Genomic DNA, 16,552 nt, shown 5'->3' with positions numbered 1-16,552 from the left:
CTGCCTAGAACATTAGTGAGGTGTGCAGTTGTGGAGTACGGGTGAAGGAACATAGATTCACTGATTCGGGAATTGTCCATTGTTCCAGAATAGGTGAATACTTTCTCTCTTGAAAGTCCAACGACAGAAGGAAAATGTAGCGTTGTTAAGAGTTGTTTTGAGTTACTTGGAAAAGGTGGGGTCCGAAATTAGTTAGCTCAGGATAGAAGAGTTGAAAATCTGGAAGCTCTACCAAAACAATTAACCAACATCACCTCATCCAGCCGAATTGGTTCTTCCGCCCCAAGACCTGCTTTGCTTCATCAACATCGACGACGAACGACGACTCCCGCAGACTCGATGGCAGACCAATCCTCCAAAGACGAAGCTGCCAAAGCTCGAATCATCAAGCACATGAACGCAGACCATGCCGACTCCGTCTCCTACTACCTCCAACATTACTGCTCCCTCTCCCCTCGCGCCGCGCGAGGAGCTGCCCTCTCCGATATCTCCCTCTCTGCCATGACTGTGCGCACTGTAGACAACAAGACGCACACGATCCCATTCACTCCTCCTATGACCTCCTGGGCAGAGGCACGCACGAGAACCGTGGACATGGACCGCGAGTCACGATCCGCTCTCGATGTCTCATCGATTCGAATCACATCCTACGAGCCGCCCCGAAAACGATTCCATATCTTCGTGTTTGGTATCTGCCTGTTCACCTTCGGCGTATTTGCTATGAGGAACAAGATCGTGCCTGGGACGTGGTTCTACGATGTGCCGCTGCGATACTGGCCTGGTGGACCAGAAGTGTTTGTGTGGATTGCGAGAACCATTGCACTACCAGTTGTTGCTATACACTTGGGCGAGGCGTATATGATGGATACTACAAGGCTTAGGAAACATGGAGTGGAGAGAGGGACATCGTTGTGGTGGATGTGGGTTGTGAGCTGTTTTATTGAGGGGTACGGATGCCATCAGAGGATTGATGCGGCAGTCAAGAAGAAGACAAAGGAGGCAGAGCAGGCGAAGCATTGAGGTGTTTGGAACATGGCTCCGAATGTGATTGCATTGTTCGAGGATTTCTCAATCAGACATAATTTTCACTGTCAGTTTGACTCCTGGCAGGACAAGTGCACTCCTGCCTACACATCTACTCGATGTCCCTTCTTTTGTTCCAACTTTGCCTCTTGAAAAGTCGTCCCGTTTGTCAGGACATTCACTCTATTTTGTCCACGCTTTGGCTACTCTGTATTGGACTATATATTGGTGCTGTCATCGAGGACACTACATCTGAGGGCAAGCTGTCCGAGAATAGGGGAGTCTACAAGATGCAGCTTTCTTTTGGCATATCCATCAAACTGATACTGCTATCTGTTGCTTTCCTTCTTTCTTTGAATTTATTGTTTTAGCGCGAGAACTCCACAAATGGCGGTATTATTCCTCTCGTGTTGACTTGAACTTCTATCGGGTGGGATAGTGTTACTACTGGACGTTTGAGTTGACGTCCTTATTACTGACTCAGAATGGCATCCATCCAATCACCACTTCAACGACATGAGAGACAGGCCAATCTTCCTACTAGCATGAGTGCCGACTCGCTGGAGAAGTCATGGACCCAAGAGACGATGTTTCCGATGCAATGCAACTTACCACGATCAATTCAGCTCACACGCAGGTCGTTGAAATTCGCTTCAAAAGGCCAATTGAATGTCAGTACACCAGGTCCTCGCATCCTTTTATGCTTCTTTGAAGGTATAATTCGCTGCTTCGCTACGACCTCTAGCCCATTGATAAGTCGCGACAACGTATCAGACCTCTCCACGTCTCATTCGTTCCCATCATCTTGCATCTAATTCAACCGTGCCGCCTAAAGAAAAACTGCGCCTGGGGCGTGCGTGCTTCCCGCAGGCCAGCGACCAGACCGCTTAGATTTACTAGATTCCCTCATGGCGGGACATTCGCATTCGCCTAAGGATTCGCTGACAGCGATTTAAAGACATTCCAATCTGCACTCATTATTGGGTCTGGCACGCGAGAAGGACGTCCTCCTCTAGAAGCACCGTCAATATTGCACTTGTTACGCAACTTTGCAGCTTTTCGCCCCTCATTTCCGTCACGAGAATGCGAATTGCCTCGGAATCCTGCGTCCGTACTGTACAAGTCTTTCATCTTCAGCGTTTGTCGTGCATGTCCCACCGCCCTTCTCAGGGTCCAGGTTACTTAGGCGGGTCGGTGCAGACCCCAATTCGGGCTGTCTCCCGTTTCGGGGCCACCCGTTTGGCAGCATTTTAGCGACTTAAGCTGAACCCGGGGCTCTGCGTGCGTAGTGTGTGGCCCCCCGCACTGATGCTGTCTCAGAGCTTGAAGTTCCGGAATTTCTTTAAGATGGCGCCATGTACCCGCGCCTCATCGCATTCGCCAAAGATCGAATGGTGATCTATCTGTACCACGCTGTCGGTGTTGAAGATCTACCCGCTCCGACTCTCAATTCTATGCCTTTCGTCATCTCGAGCACTCTGAATATAAGGGAATGCCGTATGGCCTGAGATGAATCAAATATTGCTGAGTGGACTTTTGAAGGTCGAATTACCTTGTTATTTGAGTCATTGGGTTGATTCAACGAGTTGATTCATGCCCATGATTTCTTGGTTTATTTAGCTTTTGGGGTTGCCATCACATCCTGTTCAACAGAGTATCATCATAATTATGTCCGAGAAAGAATCGAGTACGCCGGCGAGCAATAGCCTTCGAATGATGGAAGAAGGGGCTCCACCGCAAGGACCACCAATACTCGGCCCTCCAGGAGCACCAAATGAACCTATCCTACCAAAATGGCGGCTCATCTGCTTATTCGTCTCGTAAGCCCACATTGCATCCTAAGGCTTGAACCCATCTGACCATCCACAGAGTCTGTTTTGGGCTTTTCCTCTCCCTCATTGATACAACCATCGTAGCGACAGCGCTCTTTACGATTGGCGAGGATCTGAAAGCCATAGGATCTATCAATTGGGTCGCACTCGCATACACCCTCAGTTATCTTGGCTGTGCAGTTCTCTTCGCTCGAATGGCAGACGTCACCGGACGGAGAAACGCCTACGTCGCAGCATTCATCATCTTCTTTGCCTTTTCACTAGGCTGTGGCTTCTCTCAAACACTCCACCAGCTCATCGCTTGTCGAGTCTTGCAGGGAATCGGAGGATCGGGACTTTACTCACTTGCTTTTGTGATCATTCCTGAAATTGCTCCTCAGCCGAAAATGCAGCAGCTTACCGGTGCTGTCATTGGTGCTGTAGTAGCTATAGCTGGAGTTTTGGGACCAGTGGTAGGAGGAGCGATTACTCATGGGACGACATGGCGTTGGATATTCTGGATCAACGCCCCAATTGGCATCATCCCACTCATAGCTTTTATCATCGCTTGGCCAAAACCGCATCAGATTCATCATCCGGAACGACGATCGTTAAAACAGCTCGATTTCCTAGGAGCAGGTCTCATTATCGCGGCTTCGGTGCTCGTCGTCTTTTCTTTCCAAGAAGCAGGACTCAGAGCCGATGTATGGAACAACGCAATCTTTATCGCACCCCTAGTAGTTGGAATAATTCTGTGGATCGCTCTGTTTGGGTGGGAAGTTGTAGCTGCACGGAAATGGGAGTCTACACTTATGACTATGTTTCCACTTCGACTCATTAAACGGCGAGTATTTATGGGACATTTCGTCACGACGTTACTTGCTGGGTTCCCTTATTTTATGGTCATCTACTCTTTGCCACTTCGGGTCCAGGTTGTGAATGGAAGGAGTCAACTTACTGCTGGTGTGTCATTGATGCCTATGTTGGGAGCTGTGGCTGTTGCTAGCACGGTGTCGGGGATGGTCAATAGCAAGAAGGACTTTATTTTTATTACATTACTCGCCGGGGCGATTCTCATGACCATTGGAACCGCAACTCTTTCGAGTCTGGAGAATGTTGTAGCTCTACCGGCAAAGATGTATGGATTCCAAGTTTTTGTTGGTCTGGGCTTCGGCTTGATGGTGTCAACTGTCTCCATGGGCGCGAGTCTAGAATGCGAGCTTAAAGACAGAAGTATGTTCTCTCTTCCAATTTGCTTTTCTATGATGCTAATCCTCTCCAGCCGTTGCCCAAGGAATTGTCGCCCAATCTCGCGTCCTCGGGGGCAGTATCGGCATCGCAGCTTCCACTGCTATCCTCGGGATTCACCAAAACAGCCAGCTGATCAAAACCCACATCGTCACGTCCTTTCAACTTGAAACTCTTCAAAACTCCGTTCGAGATATGACGCCTTTTCAGCTTTCGGCTGTCCGACAAACATATTCCGACTCCTTCAGCGAGAGTATGAAAGTCTGCGCCGCTATTTCGGGAGCTTGTGTTCTGGCGACGCTACTCACGTTTCGAAAACAGAAGATGGATATCATGGGGAGAAGGAAGGAACAATTTATTGATAACATGAAGTTCGTTGCTGCGCAGAAACAGAAAGCTGCTGCTGTGAAGGCAGCTCCGGCGTCTAAAAGTTAAAGTGTGGTGTGGCATATTTCTATCTATTTTGCATGCAGGTTGGATGGAGTTCTGTAGCATCAGCGTTGGCGTTTGGGTTTCATTTGGAGTTAGGTGGGATGCTGGTATACCCAAGCTACGAAATTTATGAAGGGATGTATTTACAGAAGGTAGATTGTGGATAGGTATGGTACATGCTACATTCTTGGACTTTGCGAAACTTCCTCGAGCTCAGATCCAAGTCGTACATTGAAGATGATGGAAACTCCGGCCTAGCCCCGACAATTTCTATGGAGTTGGCTGAAAGACCACAATCCCAGCTCATTCTTTGGTGTTGACAATGTTTCACATTTGGATGGACTATCAAAACTTATGAAAGATAAGATACATCTTGAATACCTGAATGGGTGCCATGTGAGTCGTACTTTGGGGAACAGTGCCAGCTCAGTGCATATTATTTCTACTCAACATTGTCAGGGAAGGGGGTAATCGATCTTCTTGTTTTGGCCAGAGCAACAGGATTTTAGTTTCCATTTGCGGTACCTCACTGCTGGAAGGAGGACGCCCTTCTTAACCTTTCTATACATACGAGAACAGAACTACCTCCATGACATAGCCCGGTATATATCTTGGTATTGAAAGAGTTGCTTCCTGCTTCTCGAATCTAGCCATGAGTCAAACTCAAGATTTCCGTCCCCAAAAGCAGAAGACAGATCACCGACTACGCCGACAGCCGCAGGGAGCTGGTTAGAATGGGTTTGGGTTTGGGCTTGGGCTTCTTGGCGATTTGTGAAGAAGTACCGCAAGAAGCTTGATTCGGGCGTATACGTATTGTGTTGCCGGAATACTTCGCTTTCTGGTCCCGTGCCCAGATCTTTCCACGTGAGGAACACGGCCCTACCACGAAGGTTGTAGTATTTTGAATCGATTCTCCATTCTGTTCGGCACCTGCAGCATATACCGGACTTCTTCGTGCTCCCATTGAACGCGACATGCGTGCAAATTCTCACGTTGCGTGGAGTCACCGAATGCGACGCCAAGTATGAGTAGTTGCTTGAGATGTGAACGCTCTGCCAGCAGTGCATCAAGGAACCCCCGACAACACGGCACTCCTCTCGCCACGCTACCACCCATTCATCCCACTTGCTAAAGTATACTGATCTGCTGGACATCAGCTTCAAGACTTTCTTGCAGTCGGGTTTCTGATGGTATCGTTTGACTGCCATCTTGAAAGCAGTTGTCCCGAAGGTGTAAGTGATGTCGTCAAGATCGCTGTCTTGGTCCCTCTGTATACAGGCTGGCAGACGATTTTCCCGATTCCGACTCCGAGGATTGTAATTATATGTTGAGCTGTTGTACCAGAGGACATTTTCAATATCGTGCAGTCTCCCGCATGGGGAGCAGGCGATGAAGTTCGGTAGATCGAGAGCAAGAAGTTCGAGCAGTGCGACCTTGGCTTTGGGTGAAGAACCCAATGTTGGGGAATGGTCATCCCAGAGCAAATGCTTGAGTTGCTTGCATGTGAGCGAGAGAGCCACAGCCGATTCGGCAGGAAGGAAGGCCACGATGCAGAGTAGGATGTCTAGTGGAAGGCCTTGGAGTAGATACGAAGCATCGATATCAGAGCTTTTCCTGAACCAGAAAAATAGTTTTTGCAACAAACGCATAGTTGTTCCTGTTATAAGTTGAAGTATGGACACTGATGTGAGACAATTAGATTGTGCGGTTGTGTGAAAAGTAGATGTCATGTTGGCAAGCTAAGACAGTCGAGGTTAGCAGATCGAGCTGGTGCTAAATCTGGTATAGAGTCACTTGCCCGAGCTAAAGTTCACATGCCCACACCAATTTCCAAACTGCATTTTGATTTGGTAGAATCCATTATGTGTTTTCTACATACCACTTTGATATTTGACGGCCCCACTTAGTGCGTATATACAAAGAATGGATTCGTCCTATCCGTTTGATCCGCAAATGCCATTTTCTCCCCCATCTCCGTCTTTTCCCCATCGCTCATCCCCTCAAGCGCCTTCTTATTCTTCTTGTTCAGCATGTCATTGTACCACCGTAGGATCAAAATCACGAAACAGAGCGCGCCAAGGGTGGCGATGATGGAGATCTTGCCGGAAATATAGCCTGGCGCTTGTTTGGCTTGGAAGGTCTGGGTTCCGAGGATGTTGCCTACAGCGAAGGAGACGAGAGTTAAAGCGTTTATGGTGACTTTCTTGGAATGGCCTGCTATGTTACTGTGATTTGATGTGAGCGAGGGGGTTCGAGAAGGGGAGTGGACATCTTACGAAGCATTCCAAGCGAGGAGAAGCATGAAAGCAGCACCAAATGTACCAGTCAGGAAGCTCGCAGCTAGGAGTCCAGCTTTGTTCTTAGGGACGCCATTTGGATCGAGACCGATCATCAACCCAGCACCCAGGATAGTGGGCAGAATGCAGATGAGCATGACTGAGGACCTGTCATGCCATTTATCGGAAAGGTAGCCAACACTAAGAACACAGATGACTCCAACGGCACCGCCAGGGGCGCTCATTAAGAGTGCCTGTCTTGATGAGTAGCCAAAAGTGGTCAATAGGATGCTGGAGAAGTTCGACAGGCCACCATTCGGAATCGAGCTAAGCATTGTACAGAGACAAACCAGCCAGACGCGGAGATCTTTGAATGTTTCAAGAACCTGCGGACATTAAGACTTGCTTATGATGGATCAAGGGAGAGGAACTTACTTGAGCCTTCTTCAAATGCGCATTCTGCGTCCCGCTTTGGTTATCCTTTGTCCTCAACAACGCTGCCACCTTTTCGGCATCACTGAACCTCGTCGCTTTGACCGGAGAATCTGGTAGGAACACACAGACTAGTGCTCCAATGATTATCGTCAATGCGCCAATGACCAAAAAGAAGATCCTCCAACTCGCAAACTTTGTATTCGCAAAGCTAACACCATACGCCAACAGACCTCCAACGATTTGGGTGAGCGAGTTGCAGACATAGAACCAAGAAACACGACGACCTTGTTCCTCTTTCTTGTACCACATTGCGATGATAAGGACGAGAATAGGGGCTACGCAGGACTCGAAGATTCCGAGGAGGGTACGGCAGATTGCTAGGCCAGCGAAGGAGGTACACGCTGCGTGACAGCCGAGAACGAACCCCCAAAGCATGATGTTGCAACCAAGGTAGAGGCCTAGTCTGGAGATATGTTGAGCGAGATACTGGGTTGGGAATTCGGCTGCAAGAAAACCTGTTGTTGTTAAGCTCTCTTCAATGTCCGTCTTGATTTGGTGAACTCACCAATATAGAACAACATGCTGAGATCAGAGTAGTCTTGTCCCTTCAGATGCGTGTCCGTGCGTATACCCATCACAGCTGTATAACTCAAAGTTGTCTTGTCTAGAAATTGGAGAAAGTAGACTGCTGCTAGGAGTGGTGCAATCGTGAAGTCAATCTTGCGAACCAGTTTCCTAAGCTGCTTTGGGTCATCGAGAATCGCATTGCCTTGGATGGCAATTTCAACGGCATTGGGGTGAGACGTCAAGAATGCAAGGGCTTCATCGGCGTCCACGAGATCAACGACGGTCGTGACGCCTTCTTCAGATCCAACTGATGCTTGACGGCCATCAAAATTTGCGAAGGGTTTCTCTGCTGGTATTTGTTCCGCCATCTCTGGGGCTTTCTGATGAGACAGCGCAACGCAAAATAATGATTGTGAAGAACAAAACGTTGATTAAAGGTTGCGCGACGTTATATATAGGTTAAATGCACTTACTCGATACCAAGACCATGGCACCAGTACACAGATGAACCAGCATGGTATTGGAGCGGAAATCCGATAGAAATGACACCTCTATCGAGTTCTGTTTGATAATAATGTTCATGATATCACCCATTCAAGACCGGAAGCATGCGTCCGTCCACCGTGTGTGGTCCTGTGTGACATTATTGCCAGGCGTTGTGCATAAAGCGGGCAGGAAGGCAAGATAGACGATAGAAGATCACTTGCCGTGATGAGAAATAGAAAGGGAGAGCTGCCTGTTTGGGAATGGTGAGTGTCTCCGAGATGCCGGGTGAATCCCGACGGCTAAAGAATGGGGGAACGTGGACACGTGATGTCGAGTTTCCTTAATTCGAGTTTCTTTAAGATGATCCAGTCTGAATGTCCTGCATCTTCTCCTGAATCATATCTGCAACAACCTGCATGCCTTTCAGGTTCGGATGAAATGGATTTCCTTGCCACACTGTCCAAAAGCTAAACCCTTCAACCCACGGTTCCTTGGATCCCAATCCATGATCACGACTTTTCTCATGCACAGAAACAACCTCGCAGCCAGGACGAGCTTCAGCCGCAAGCTTATAGACTGAACTTAGCTGCTCAGCAACTTGTTGATGATATCGGAGTTGCTCATCTGTCAGATTGATGCCCGTTCCTGGTTTGGTGCTCAATCCTAGCAAGGACAGATATTCGACGAGGTAAATTCGACTATTGGGCGCTTTCTCTCGAATCCTATCGATTACTTCAACAAAACGTTTCGTGACGTCGTTGGCCGTGAGAGGCTCAGCGTTAATGACCGGATAGATCCAAGACAATACGTAACCCAGCAATGTGCCTTTGAGGGCATCTTTGGTAACGCCACCAATATAGCCCATATCATTTCCGCCACCAGTTACAAGAACAACGTCGGTATCTTGAGGGAGTTCTGCGATCTGAGGCGCGAAAGTATGACCAGGTCTACTTTGAGGTTCTGACAATATATTGTTGAGAGTTGCACCAGAAACCGTGAGGTCTGTGAGCTCTGCGCCCAGTCGAGACGCGAGAATATGTGCGAAATTGTTTCCAGACCTTCCAGCAAAGCGATTGATTTGTGGAGGTATTCCAGGACCAGCGGCGTACGAACTCCCTAGAGCTGTGATATGGCGAGGATTTGTCGTAGTTTCACCCATGATGTGGTGTTCTAGCAAAGTATGGTACTGTCGCACTACCCTGGGACTTGAATTGAGGTCAATTTGACGGCTCTTTGATTGAAGTTGGGTGCAAGCTGAGAATTATCGTGAGGTTGACATGACGAACGGCATTCTCGATTGAGCCGGTGGGACCGGATTCGTGTCCGGCCACAATGAACCGGAACAAATTTAACCTCGGAGTTGTAGATATACGGCACGTGAAATAGACAGCTACACCCCTTTATTCAAGAAGAAGAAATGTAGACTAAAATGTACATTCTACTAGCTCTATTGAAGTGTCAGCAGTATTGTATATTGGAATGGAAACGTCCGAAAAGATTGCGATGAAATGCGAAGTGGGGCGGGATATCGCGCTAATATGGAGGAGATTGACGAATCATGTACGACCAGCTTTCAACCCGCCCTTCAGATAACTGGACGCTGAAAATGACGCAATACATCGTCTAAGTTATTTTAATTCATGGCATTCTGATCGTTTTTTGAGTTAAACTCGTGGTGGGGTGAAGCATTCCAGAGCTAGCCCCAAATTGATCTCTCAATCCAAAACATACGAGGCATTCTCTTCTAGCTCAACTTCTCAGAGCTTACTTCGCTTTTTGACGTTGACTGTCTGGAATCACCGTTCGCATTCCACACACTGGAAAAGAGTTTATTGGCCACAACCATTGGCCATGCTATACAAGTCCACACGCAAGCCATGATTGAAGCAGGAACAAAGAACACATCAACGTCGACCGGACGCCCAAGAAAAGCTTCAACCATTAATTGCAGAAAACAACCAGCTCCACAGAAAGTCCAGAATGCTGCTGCTAAAGCAAGGGGATACGACACTGCCATAAAGGACGGCATCCATAGTACATACTCCTCGCGTCTGTAGGACGAGTTGAATATGTCCAAGCACTGATAGAGGAGTGTGTCGAAGAACAACATCGCCATGAAGGCAAATGTGCTTTGAATAGCTTTCCAAGGTCGTGAGCCATGTACGGGAACTCGTTCTTGCAAGTATAGAGGAACGTGAGGTCGTTGATTCCGTTCGAGGGCGGCTGTTTGTATAGGAATACCCTTTGCAAGTGCAATGAGCCAGACGCCGAGAGAGAAGGAGAGGAAGAGCGAGCCGAGGAAGAAAGCACCAATATGGAAAGTTGGCCAACTTTCAAGGGCTGCTGCTTCCGTTGGAAGATATTTTGTCAACATGTCGGATGGATTGTATTTGCCTTTCGACAGGAATTGAGTCGTCAGCTGCAATGAGGAGTGACAAGTCGATAAGGTGAGTACTGACAGTTGTCCGAATAAGATGCGTACATTTTCAAAAGTCAGAAGGATGAAAAGCCAATGACGCATGTCAGTGCCGGCATCGCGTCTGTCGGATAGACGGGACTTCGTGGAGAAGGGAGTGCTCACACGCCGCGACGCCGCATCGGTTGAAAGCCAAATGTATAACCCACCAGCTCAGTGACACGACTATTCTCAGAAACTCGCTGGATACGGCCATAATTGACATGCCAAGATTACAGTGATCTGAGTTTGCCCCGGACAGTTCATATAAGCTTAAATTTCGGCATGCTTGGCAATTGAAGTGCCACTTGGCCCTTGTTGTGCCACAGTTAGCTTCTGTTTCTCGAATTCTGTTGCTATGATATTTTGCTGCAATAGTCAGTTCAAGATCTTGACATCGACATCACTGTCGTTAAGGTAATTATCTTCACGTACAGTACGTACATCGGATCATTTATCGAGATGCTTTAGAAACGTCATCTTGAACGAAATATATTGCTCTACATCGTCGCCCTTAGTTATTCGAGTAATTGAGAGCCAGTGAGGCACAGTTGCCTCAGCTAGGGAAAGGTTCTACCGAGTTTTAGACAATTTTATGTCAAATGTTCGAAAATTGATTGTGCTGTCTTCACCATGACACTGAAAAAGTGGGCGCTTGCTCCACATTTACAGATTTGATGCTTGAGACTTTTCGACATCGTCTGGACTTGTAGTTCGACAATTTGGATTTTCAAATCCAGCCCGATCTCAACGCCAGAAGCATCGTTGCGATGAACTGCATCTTGAGATGATCCTGTGATAATCTTGAAGGATTCTACTAATCAAGCGGCTCTTGGCAAGTATCCCATCATCCTCATCGCAATGTTTCTTTCACGAACCCCGAACAATAGTCGATCTCTTGAATCTAGCTTCAAGATATGATGCAATCGAGGAGGCACAGATCGAAGAGTCACCGTGTACTGTGAAGTATAAAGCCGGAATGATCCTCGTCTTCGAAGCAGAAAAGCAACTGTCTTCGTAATCTGCACCGCATTCTCCTCATCCTTGACTATATCTTGGACAAAAGGCAAAATGAAGTCTCAAGCTTTGCTTTTTTGGCTTTCTGGCAACCTTTCATACCTCCTTTGGCTTCAAATACAATCTTTGGGGAGAGCCAATGTGTGCCGGAGCTCTAGATGGTAAGTTGAATCCAATTGGAGTTGCCAGGTCTCGAGACACTTCTCAACTCCTGAACTGCTTTCTTGAGTGCTAGGGTCTTATAGCGCTGATTCGATCGACAGGAGGTGGGACAATTAGACTAGGTGATGCATGCAACACAATGGGTTTTGGAGTTGCTGAAGGAGTTACTGTCGAGCGAGAGGCCAGTGACGGAGAGAACGATGGTAAGATGTCCCCTTCACTCCCATAACAGTTCTTGCTACTTAGCATTCATTACTGATACACTCTAGCTGTGGTATTCTACACTTCCAACAACTGTGATATCGATACTGTCACCGCTCAGGACGAGGGCGGTTGTGTTGAGATCAATGGGCCGGGCGATAGCTACGGCTCATTCAATGTCATCTCTGGACAGCCAGGAGGTGCTCGCAGGAAACGCAACAATTCTATTAGAGCACCTGGTCGAAAGACTACCGGGTATGAAACAGACGAGGAAGGAAATCTTCTAACTGGAACAAATGCTCCTGCTTGGGTAAACTCTTCCCTGCGACACTGCGCTGAATGCGCTGCGCTGTTTCGATGCAAATCTATTCTCGATCTAGCACGAAGCTGTCGAAAACTCGCCCTATTATCACGGATTGGAGTCTGAGTATAATGGCAAGCTATGGAAATGGCATCAAGTGGCCAAACGAAAGTGGTCGGGTCTAAAGCCAGAGGATTGGGACGACAGCATCCACATCAAGAACGATACTCTCATTGAGTTTGATGGTAGCGTGGATTGCTTGAGACAAGAACCCACCAATGCTCTAGAAGCTCGAGGTCTTTGCGGGTGAGTTCATAAAGTGCTTACTGCAACACCGTTGTCTCTGCTAACCAAAGCCATTTAGATTTACCCAACGCTGTACTGCTGCAATTGGAAGTACAACAGCAAACTTTGCTTACAATGCTGTCCTCGTCTACTACAGACAAGTCGCACAGCTCAAAAAAGACCCTCAGGGTTATATCTGGAATGCGCTGAACACTCCATTCGTTCAGACGATCGTCGTTGTTATCAACTCCCGTAGCATGCCAGGTCATGCTACATCCGATACCCATGATACTTTGACACATACGCAGAACCAACTACTGGCTCAGTGTCAATCTCAGCACGATCAAATCAACACACTGATAGCGCTGCATCAAGCTTCACTGGAGGAGCAAAGGTTGCAGAATCAGATGATCGCAAGCGTACTGAGTAAGTTGACAGATCAGCAAGGAGGAATCCACACGAGCAGTTTTCAAGCAACTCAAGATGGACAAAACCCGGCCAAAGTGGGTTCTTGCGACAATGGCCCAACGCCTAACAGCAAGCGTGAGATAGAGATCGAGGAGGGCTTCTTAGCCTAACATGGGAGGTGTTATACGCGCAAATTGATGCTTGAGTGTCAGTTCCAGCACGAAGAATGCCACAGAGCAGCTGTATACGCTTGGAAGGAGACTTGGAAGTCCAAAGTATGGGAGATTTCGAAGGAAAAAGAGGAGTGCAATGTACATAATATGCAAGAAGACTGTATCTCTCCACTCGAAGGTATTGACAGCTGTCCGTGCTCTTGGCAACCAGGGCCTTCCATGTGTCCATGTAGCATTGTTTCCCTCTTCTAGATGCAAATGGCCTCGGAAGCGCGTCCTTGTAGAGAAGGATGTTCGATGACGGTTCTATCCGATATAGCAATATGTAGGGTGGAAGGTAAGGCAGTAGGATATGCGAGCGAGTCTGCGATTTTGTGTCGTCGAATGGTAAGGAGTGTGCATCAATTGTTCGTTCCTTGCTTGTACATCTGCATCGAACAGCCATTCCATCTCGTCCCCATCGATTCTCGTGCGTATAGTAGGCATGGCTCTCGAAATCTGTCATCCACCACGTAGTTAGGTCGCTTTGTTATTGTTCTAGGGCGATTCGATCAAAGACTCGAGGTGTCGCAGATTCGTTGCACGCCCTCCCAGAAACGTGTTTCCGATGTTGGAGATCGTATGGTAAGGTTGGAGACGATGTCGAAGATAAAGGCAGAGGTGTTCAGAGACAGCTACTAAGGTGGTGGTCTTGGTGGCAGAGACGTTGCAAGTGAAGCTGAAAAGCTCAAATTACTCAGCCTTATCAAGCCACACCACACCAGCCTAGCCCCAGGTTTTAAGGTTAACCTCACTCCCCCAGACCCCACAAATTCTGCGACCGCATTTTTCTTTACCTATGCATATGTCCTCTCTTCTCCGTATATTTTCTTTACATATTACTCAATATTAATTTATCATTCCTCTCAATCTGATCCCCCCTCGTCTCGCTTCACGGCACGAAAACTTGTATGCAGCCATCCCACCCTCTTTCCGCGTGCCAAACTCCTAACAATGCCATGTCACACACTCCCGCCCCAGCTTGGTCAAGTTTAGCAGGCGGGTTCATGTAGTGGCACTGCCGCCCAGGGACGATCCCTCACACTTCTCCAATCACGGATCAGACTTTGTCTTTGCCATATCTTCCCCAGATGACGCTATCTTTGTTTCTCACATTGTTACAGGCCAACTCTCACCTCGAAATTCCATATCTACTGCCCCTCCCTCAACACACCCATGTTTCCTTCTTCATCTCGGCCACGGCCAGACAGACATCAGTATATCCCCATGACATCTATGGAACCCATGGACGAGAGTGTGCTGCCGGGCAAGGCTGGGGAAGTTGACCAGGTGGGGAGAACGTTCACCACGGACGACGCCTTTGATGCCAACGCCGATCAATACCTTGCCCCTGGTAGTACGGATGCAGCGATACCAAAAGGAACCATTGATCCTGTATACGAAGCAAAAGCTCGTGTCTTGAATCATGCTGTACAATGGGATCATTCCGATATTCACGTGACAGTTCACTAACATCCTCCAGATCCAGGAGATTGGGATGGGCTGGTACCAGTGGCAGCTCTTCATCGTGGTGGGGTTCGGATGGGCAAATGATAATCTATGGCCTATTGTCACTTCTCTCATTTGTGAGTCTACCGCCTTCTTGTCTGGAAACCTGCTGAAGATTCAAGTCACGCCCATCACCAACGAGTTTCATCCGTCACGGCCGCCACTACTATCACTTGCTCAGAATATTGGCCTTCTCGCTGGAGCAATGTTCTGGGGGTTTGGATGCGACGTATTTGGTAGACGACACGCCTTCAACTTGACCCTGGGCGTCACCGCTGTCTTTGGCCTCATCGCAGCCGCATCTCCCAATTTCGCAACGATCGGCACCTTTGCTGCATTGTGGAGTTTTGGCGTTGGTGGAAATCTACCAGTCGACTCTGCCGTTTTTCTCGAATTCCTGCCAGGCTCACATCAATATCTCCTCACGGTGCTTTCTATCGATTGGGCAATTGCTCAAGTCATTGCCACGCTCATCGCTTGGCCCCTTCTGGGCAATCTTACATGCCAAGAAACTGCTACTACGTGTACTAGAGCCGAAAACATGGGATGGAGATATTTTGTCATTGCCATGGGAGGAATTTCTCTGATCGAGTTCTTCGTTCGAGTTGTGTTCTTCACAATTTTCGAGTCTCCGAAGTACCTCATGGGAAAAGGTTTGGACGAAGAGGCGGTCAAAGTCGTGCACGAAGTGGCAAGACGAAATGGCAAGACATCAAGTCGTACGTATTTTCTCCTCAAGGACAATGCTACTTAATCTAATGAGCATCAGTCACTCTTGCAGACCTTCAGGCGTGTGAGACCGGTGGCTCAACCCAACAAACATCAGCTAAGGCTGCACTCAAACGAAAACTCTCTGCTCTGAACTTTTCCCACGTTCGAGCTCTCTTCGCCTCCAGGAAACTGGCTTTCTCCACCTCGCTCATAATGCTTGTTTGGGCGTTCATCGGTCTCGGCTATCCACTCTACAACGCTTTCCTTCCCTACCTCCAAGCCATTCGGGGTGCCAAGTTCGGCGATGGCTCGACTTATCTCACCTACAGAAATTCTCTCATCATCGCTACTCTCGGCATTCCTGGTGCCTTGCTGGGCGGTGTTCTGGTAGAGATCCCGAGATTCGGTCGAAAAGGGACGCTCGCAGTGTCGACTGTCTTGACCGGAGTGTTTCTATATTGTTCAACAACGGCTCTGACATCCGAGGCACTGCTCGGGTGGAATTGCGCCTTTAACTTCTGCAGCAATGTGATGTATGCTGTTCTATATGCTTACACGCCTGAAATTTTCCCGACGAAAGATAGAGGGACGGGAAATGCTTTGACAGCAACATCAAATCGAATATTTGGGATCATGGCCGTAAGTTCAACGCCTCATTTCCCTGTCTTTGTACGTAGAATGAACACTGACTTTTTTCAGCCAATTATTGCCATGTTTGCGAACTTAGAAACATCTGCACCTGTCTATACCAGCGGAGCATTATTCATAGCCGCTGGATGTCTTGTAGCATTGCTGCCATTTGAGCCGCAAGGGAAAGCAAGCTTGTGAATATGAAGAGATGATTTGAAAACAATATCCATTCTTGTTCGATGCCTTGTTATTCAAATGCATACAAAAAATTCTCTCGTGATAGCTCATTCTACCGCTGGCCATTGTCGCTTCCAGCAGTTGCCAGCTTGTACTCTTTTAGAGCGTTGTAGTCCCTTGCAAGGTTGACTCGTAGAAATGATAAG

General features: G+C 47.9%; 8 protein-coding genes across 8 annotated transcripts; 4 read left to right on the top strand and 4 right to left on the bottom strand.

Annotated features, from left to right (window-relative positions):
- Positions 1-75: 75 nt before the first annotated feature.
- LY89DRAFT_687627 (uncharacterized protein) lies at positions 76-1,403 on the top strand. Its single transcript, XM_018215543.1, has one exon. It carries the CDS (start codon positions 340-342, stop codon positions 1,018-1,020), a length of 681 nt encoding a protein of 226 aa, XP_018067948.1. The 5' UTR covers positions 76-339; the 3' UTR covers positions 1,021-1,403.
- An 854-nt stretch (positions 1,404-2,257) lies between these two features.
- On the top strand, positions 2,258-4,835 carry LY89DRAFT_651844 (MFS multidrug transporter-like protein). The gene is made up of 3 exons (XM_018212184.1): positions 2,258-2,843; positions 2,893-4,067; positions 4,117-4,835. The coding sequence occupies exons 1-3, from the start codon at positions 2,692-2,694 to the stop codon at positions 4,515-4,517; spliced, it is 1,728 nt and encodes a 575-aa protein (XP_018067947.1). The 5' UTR covers positions 2,258-2,691; the 3' UTR covers positions 4,518-4,835.
- A 68-nt stretch (positions 4,836-4,903) lies between these two features.
- On the bottom strand, positions 4,904-6,485 carry LY89DRAFT_160375 (uncharacterized protein). The gene is made up of 2 exons (XM_018205497.1): positions 6,313-6,485; positions 4,904-6,253 (listed from the first exon to the last, which is right to left on the bottom strand). Exon 2 carries the CDS (start codon positions 6,242-6,244, stop codon positions 5,096-5,098), a length of 1,149 nt encoding a protein of 382 aa, XP_018067946.1. The 5' UTR covers positions 6,245-6,253; positions 6,313-6,485; the 3' UTR covers positions 4,904-5,095.
- On the bottom strand, positions 6,174-8,396 carry LY89DRAFT_160391 (MFS transporter). Its single transcript, XM_018205498.1, has 5 exons — positions 7,791-8,396; positions 7,226-7,740; positions 6,791-7,176; positions 6,313-6,739; positions 6,174-6,253 (listed from the first exon to the last, which is right to left on the bottom strand). Exons 1-4 carry the CDS (start codon positions 8,158-8,160, stop codon positions 6,418-6,420), a joined length of 1,593 nt encoding a protein of 530 aa, XP_018067945.1. The 5' UTR covers positions 8,161-8,396; the 3' UTR covers positions 6,174-6,253; positions 6,313-6,417.
- Positions 8,397-9,867, bottom strand: LY89DRAFT_160372 (SGNH hydrolase). The gene has a single exon (XM_018205496.1). It carries the CDS (start codon positions 9,435-9,437, stop codon positions 8,634-8,636), a length of 804 nt encoding a protein of 267 aa, XP_018067944.1. The 5' UTR covers positions 9,438-9,867; the 3' UTR covers positions 8,397-8,633.
- A 90-nt stretch (positions 9,868-9,957) lies between these two features.
- Positions 9,958-11,079, bottom strand: LY89DRAFT_785246 (uncharacterized protein). The gene is made up of 2 exons (XM_018222869.1): positions 10,738-11,079; positions 9,958-10,672 (listed from the first exon to the last, which is right to left on the bottom strand). The coding sequence occupies exons 1-2, from the start codon at positions 10,760-10,762 to the stop codon at positions 10,023-10,025; spliced, it is 675 nt and encodes a 224-aa protein (XP_018067943.1). The 5' UTR covers positions 10,763-11,079; the 3' UTR covers positions 9,958-10,022.
- Positions 11,080-12,051: 972 nt separating this feature from the next.
- LY89DRAFT_737560 (uncharacterized protein) lies at positions 12,052-13,277 on the top strand (the record flags this gene model as incomplete). Its single annotated transcript, XM_018220274.1, has 4 exons — positions 12,052-12,115; positions 12,182-12,423; positions 12,494-12,720; positions 12,779-13,277. The coding sequence occupies 4 exons, from the start codon at positions 12,052-12,054 to the stop codon at positions 13,275-13,277; spliced, it is 1,032 nt and encodes a 343-aa protein (XP_018067942.1).
- An 832-nt stretch (positions 13,278-14,109) lies between these two features.
- On the top strand, positions 14,110-16,544 carry LY89DRAFT_687624 (MFS general substrate transporter). Its single transcript, XM_018215542.1, is given in 7 exon segments — positions 14,110-14,231; positions 14,242-14,245; positions 14,283-14,750; positions 14,803-14,905; positions 14,951-15,547; positions 15,598-16,178; positions 16,239-16,544. The coding sequence occupies 5 exon segments, from the start codon at positions 14,547-14,549 to the stop codon at positions 16,365-16,367; spliced, it is 1,614 nt and encodes a 537-aa protein (XP_018067941.1). The 5' UTR covers positions 14,110-14,231; positions 14,242-14,245; positions 14,283-14,546; the 3' UTR covers positions 16,368-16,544.
- The last annotated feature ends 8 nt before the right edge of the window (positions 16,545-16,552 follow it).

Source organism: Mollisia scopiformis, assembly GCF_001500285.1.
Source record: "Mollisia scopiformis unplaced genomic scaffold LY89scaffold_19, whole genome shotgun sequence".
In the NCBI taxonomy this organism is placed as follows: domain Eukaryota; kingdom Fungi; phylum Ascomycota; class Leotiomycetes; order Helotiales; family Mollisiaceae; genus Mollisia; species Mollisia scopiformis.
Note: the sequence above shows the minus strand (reverse complement) of the source record. Positions and strands in the feature narration are given on the sequence as shown.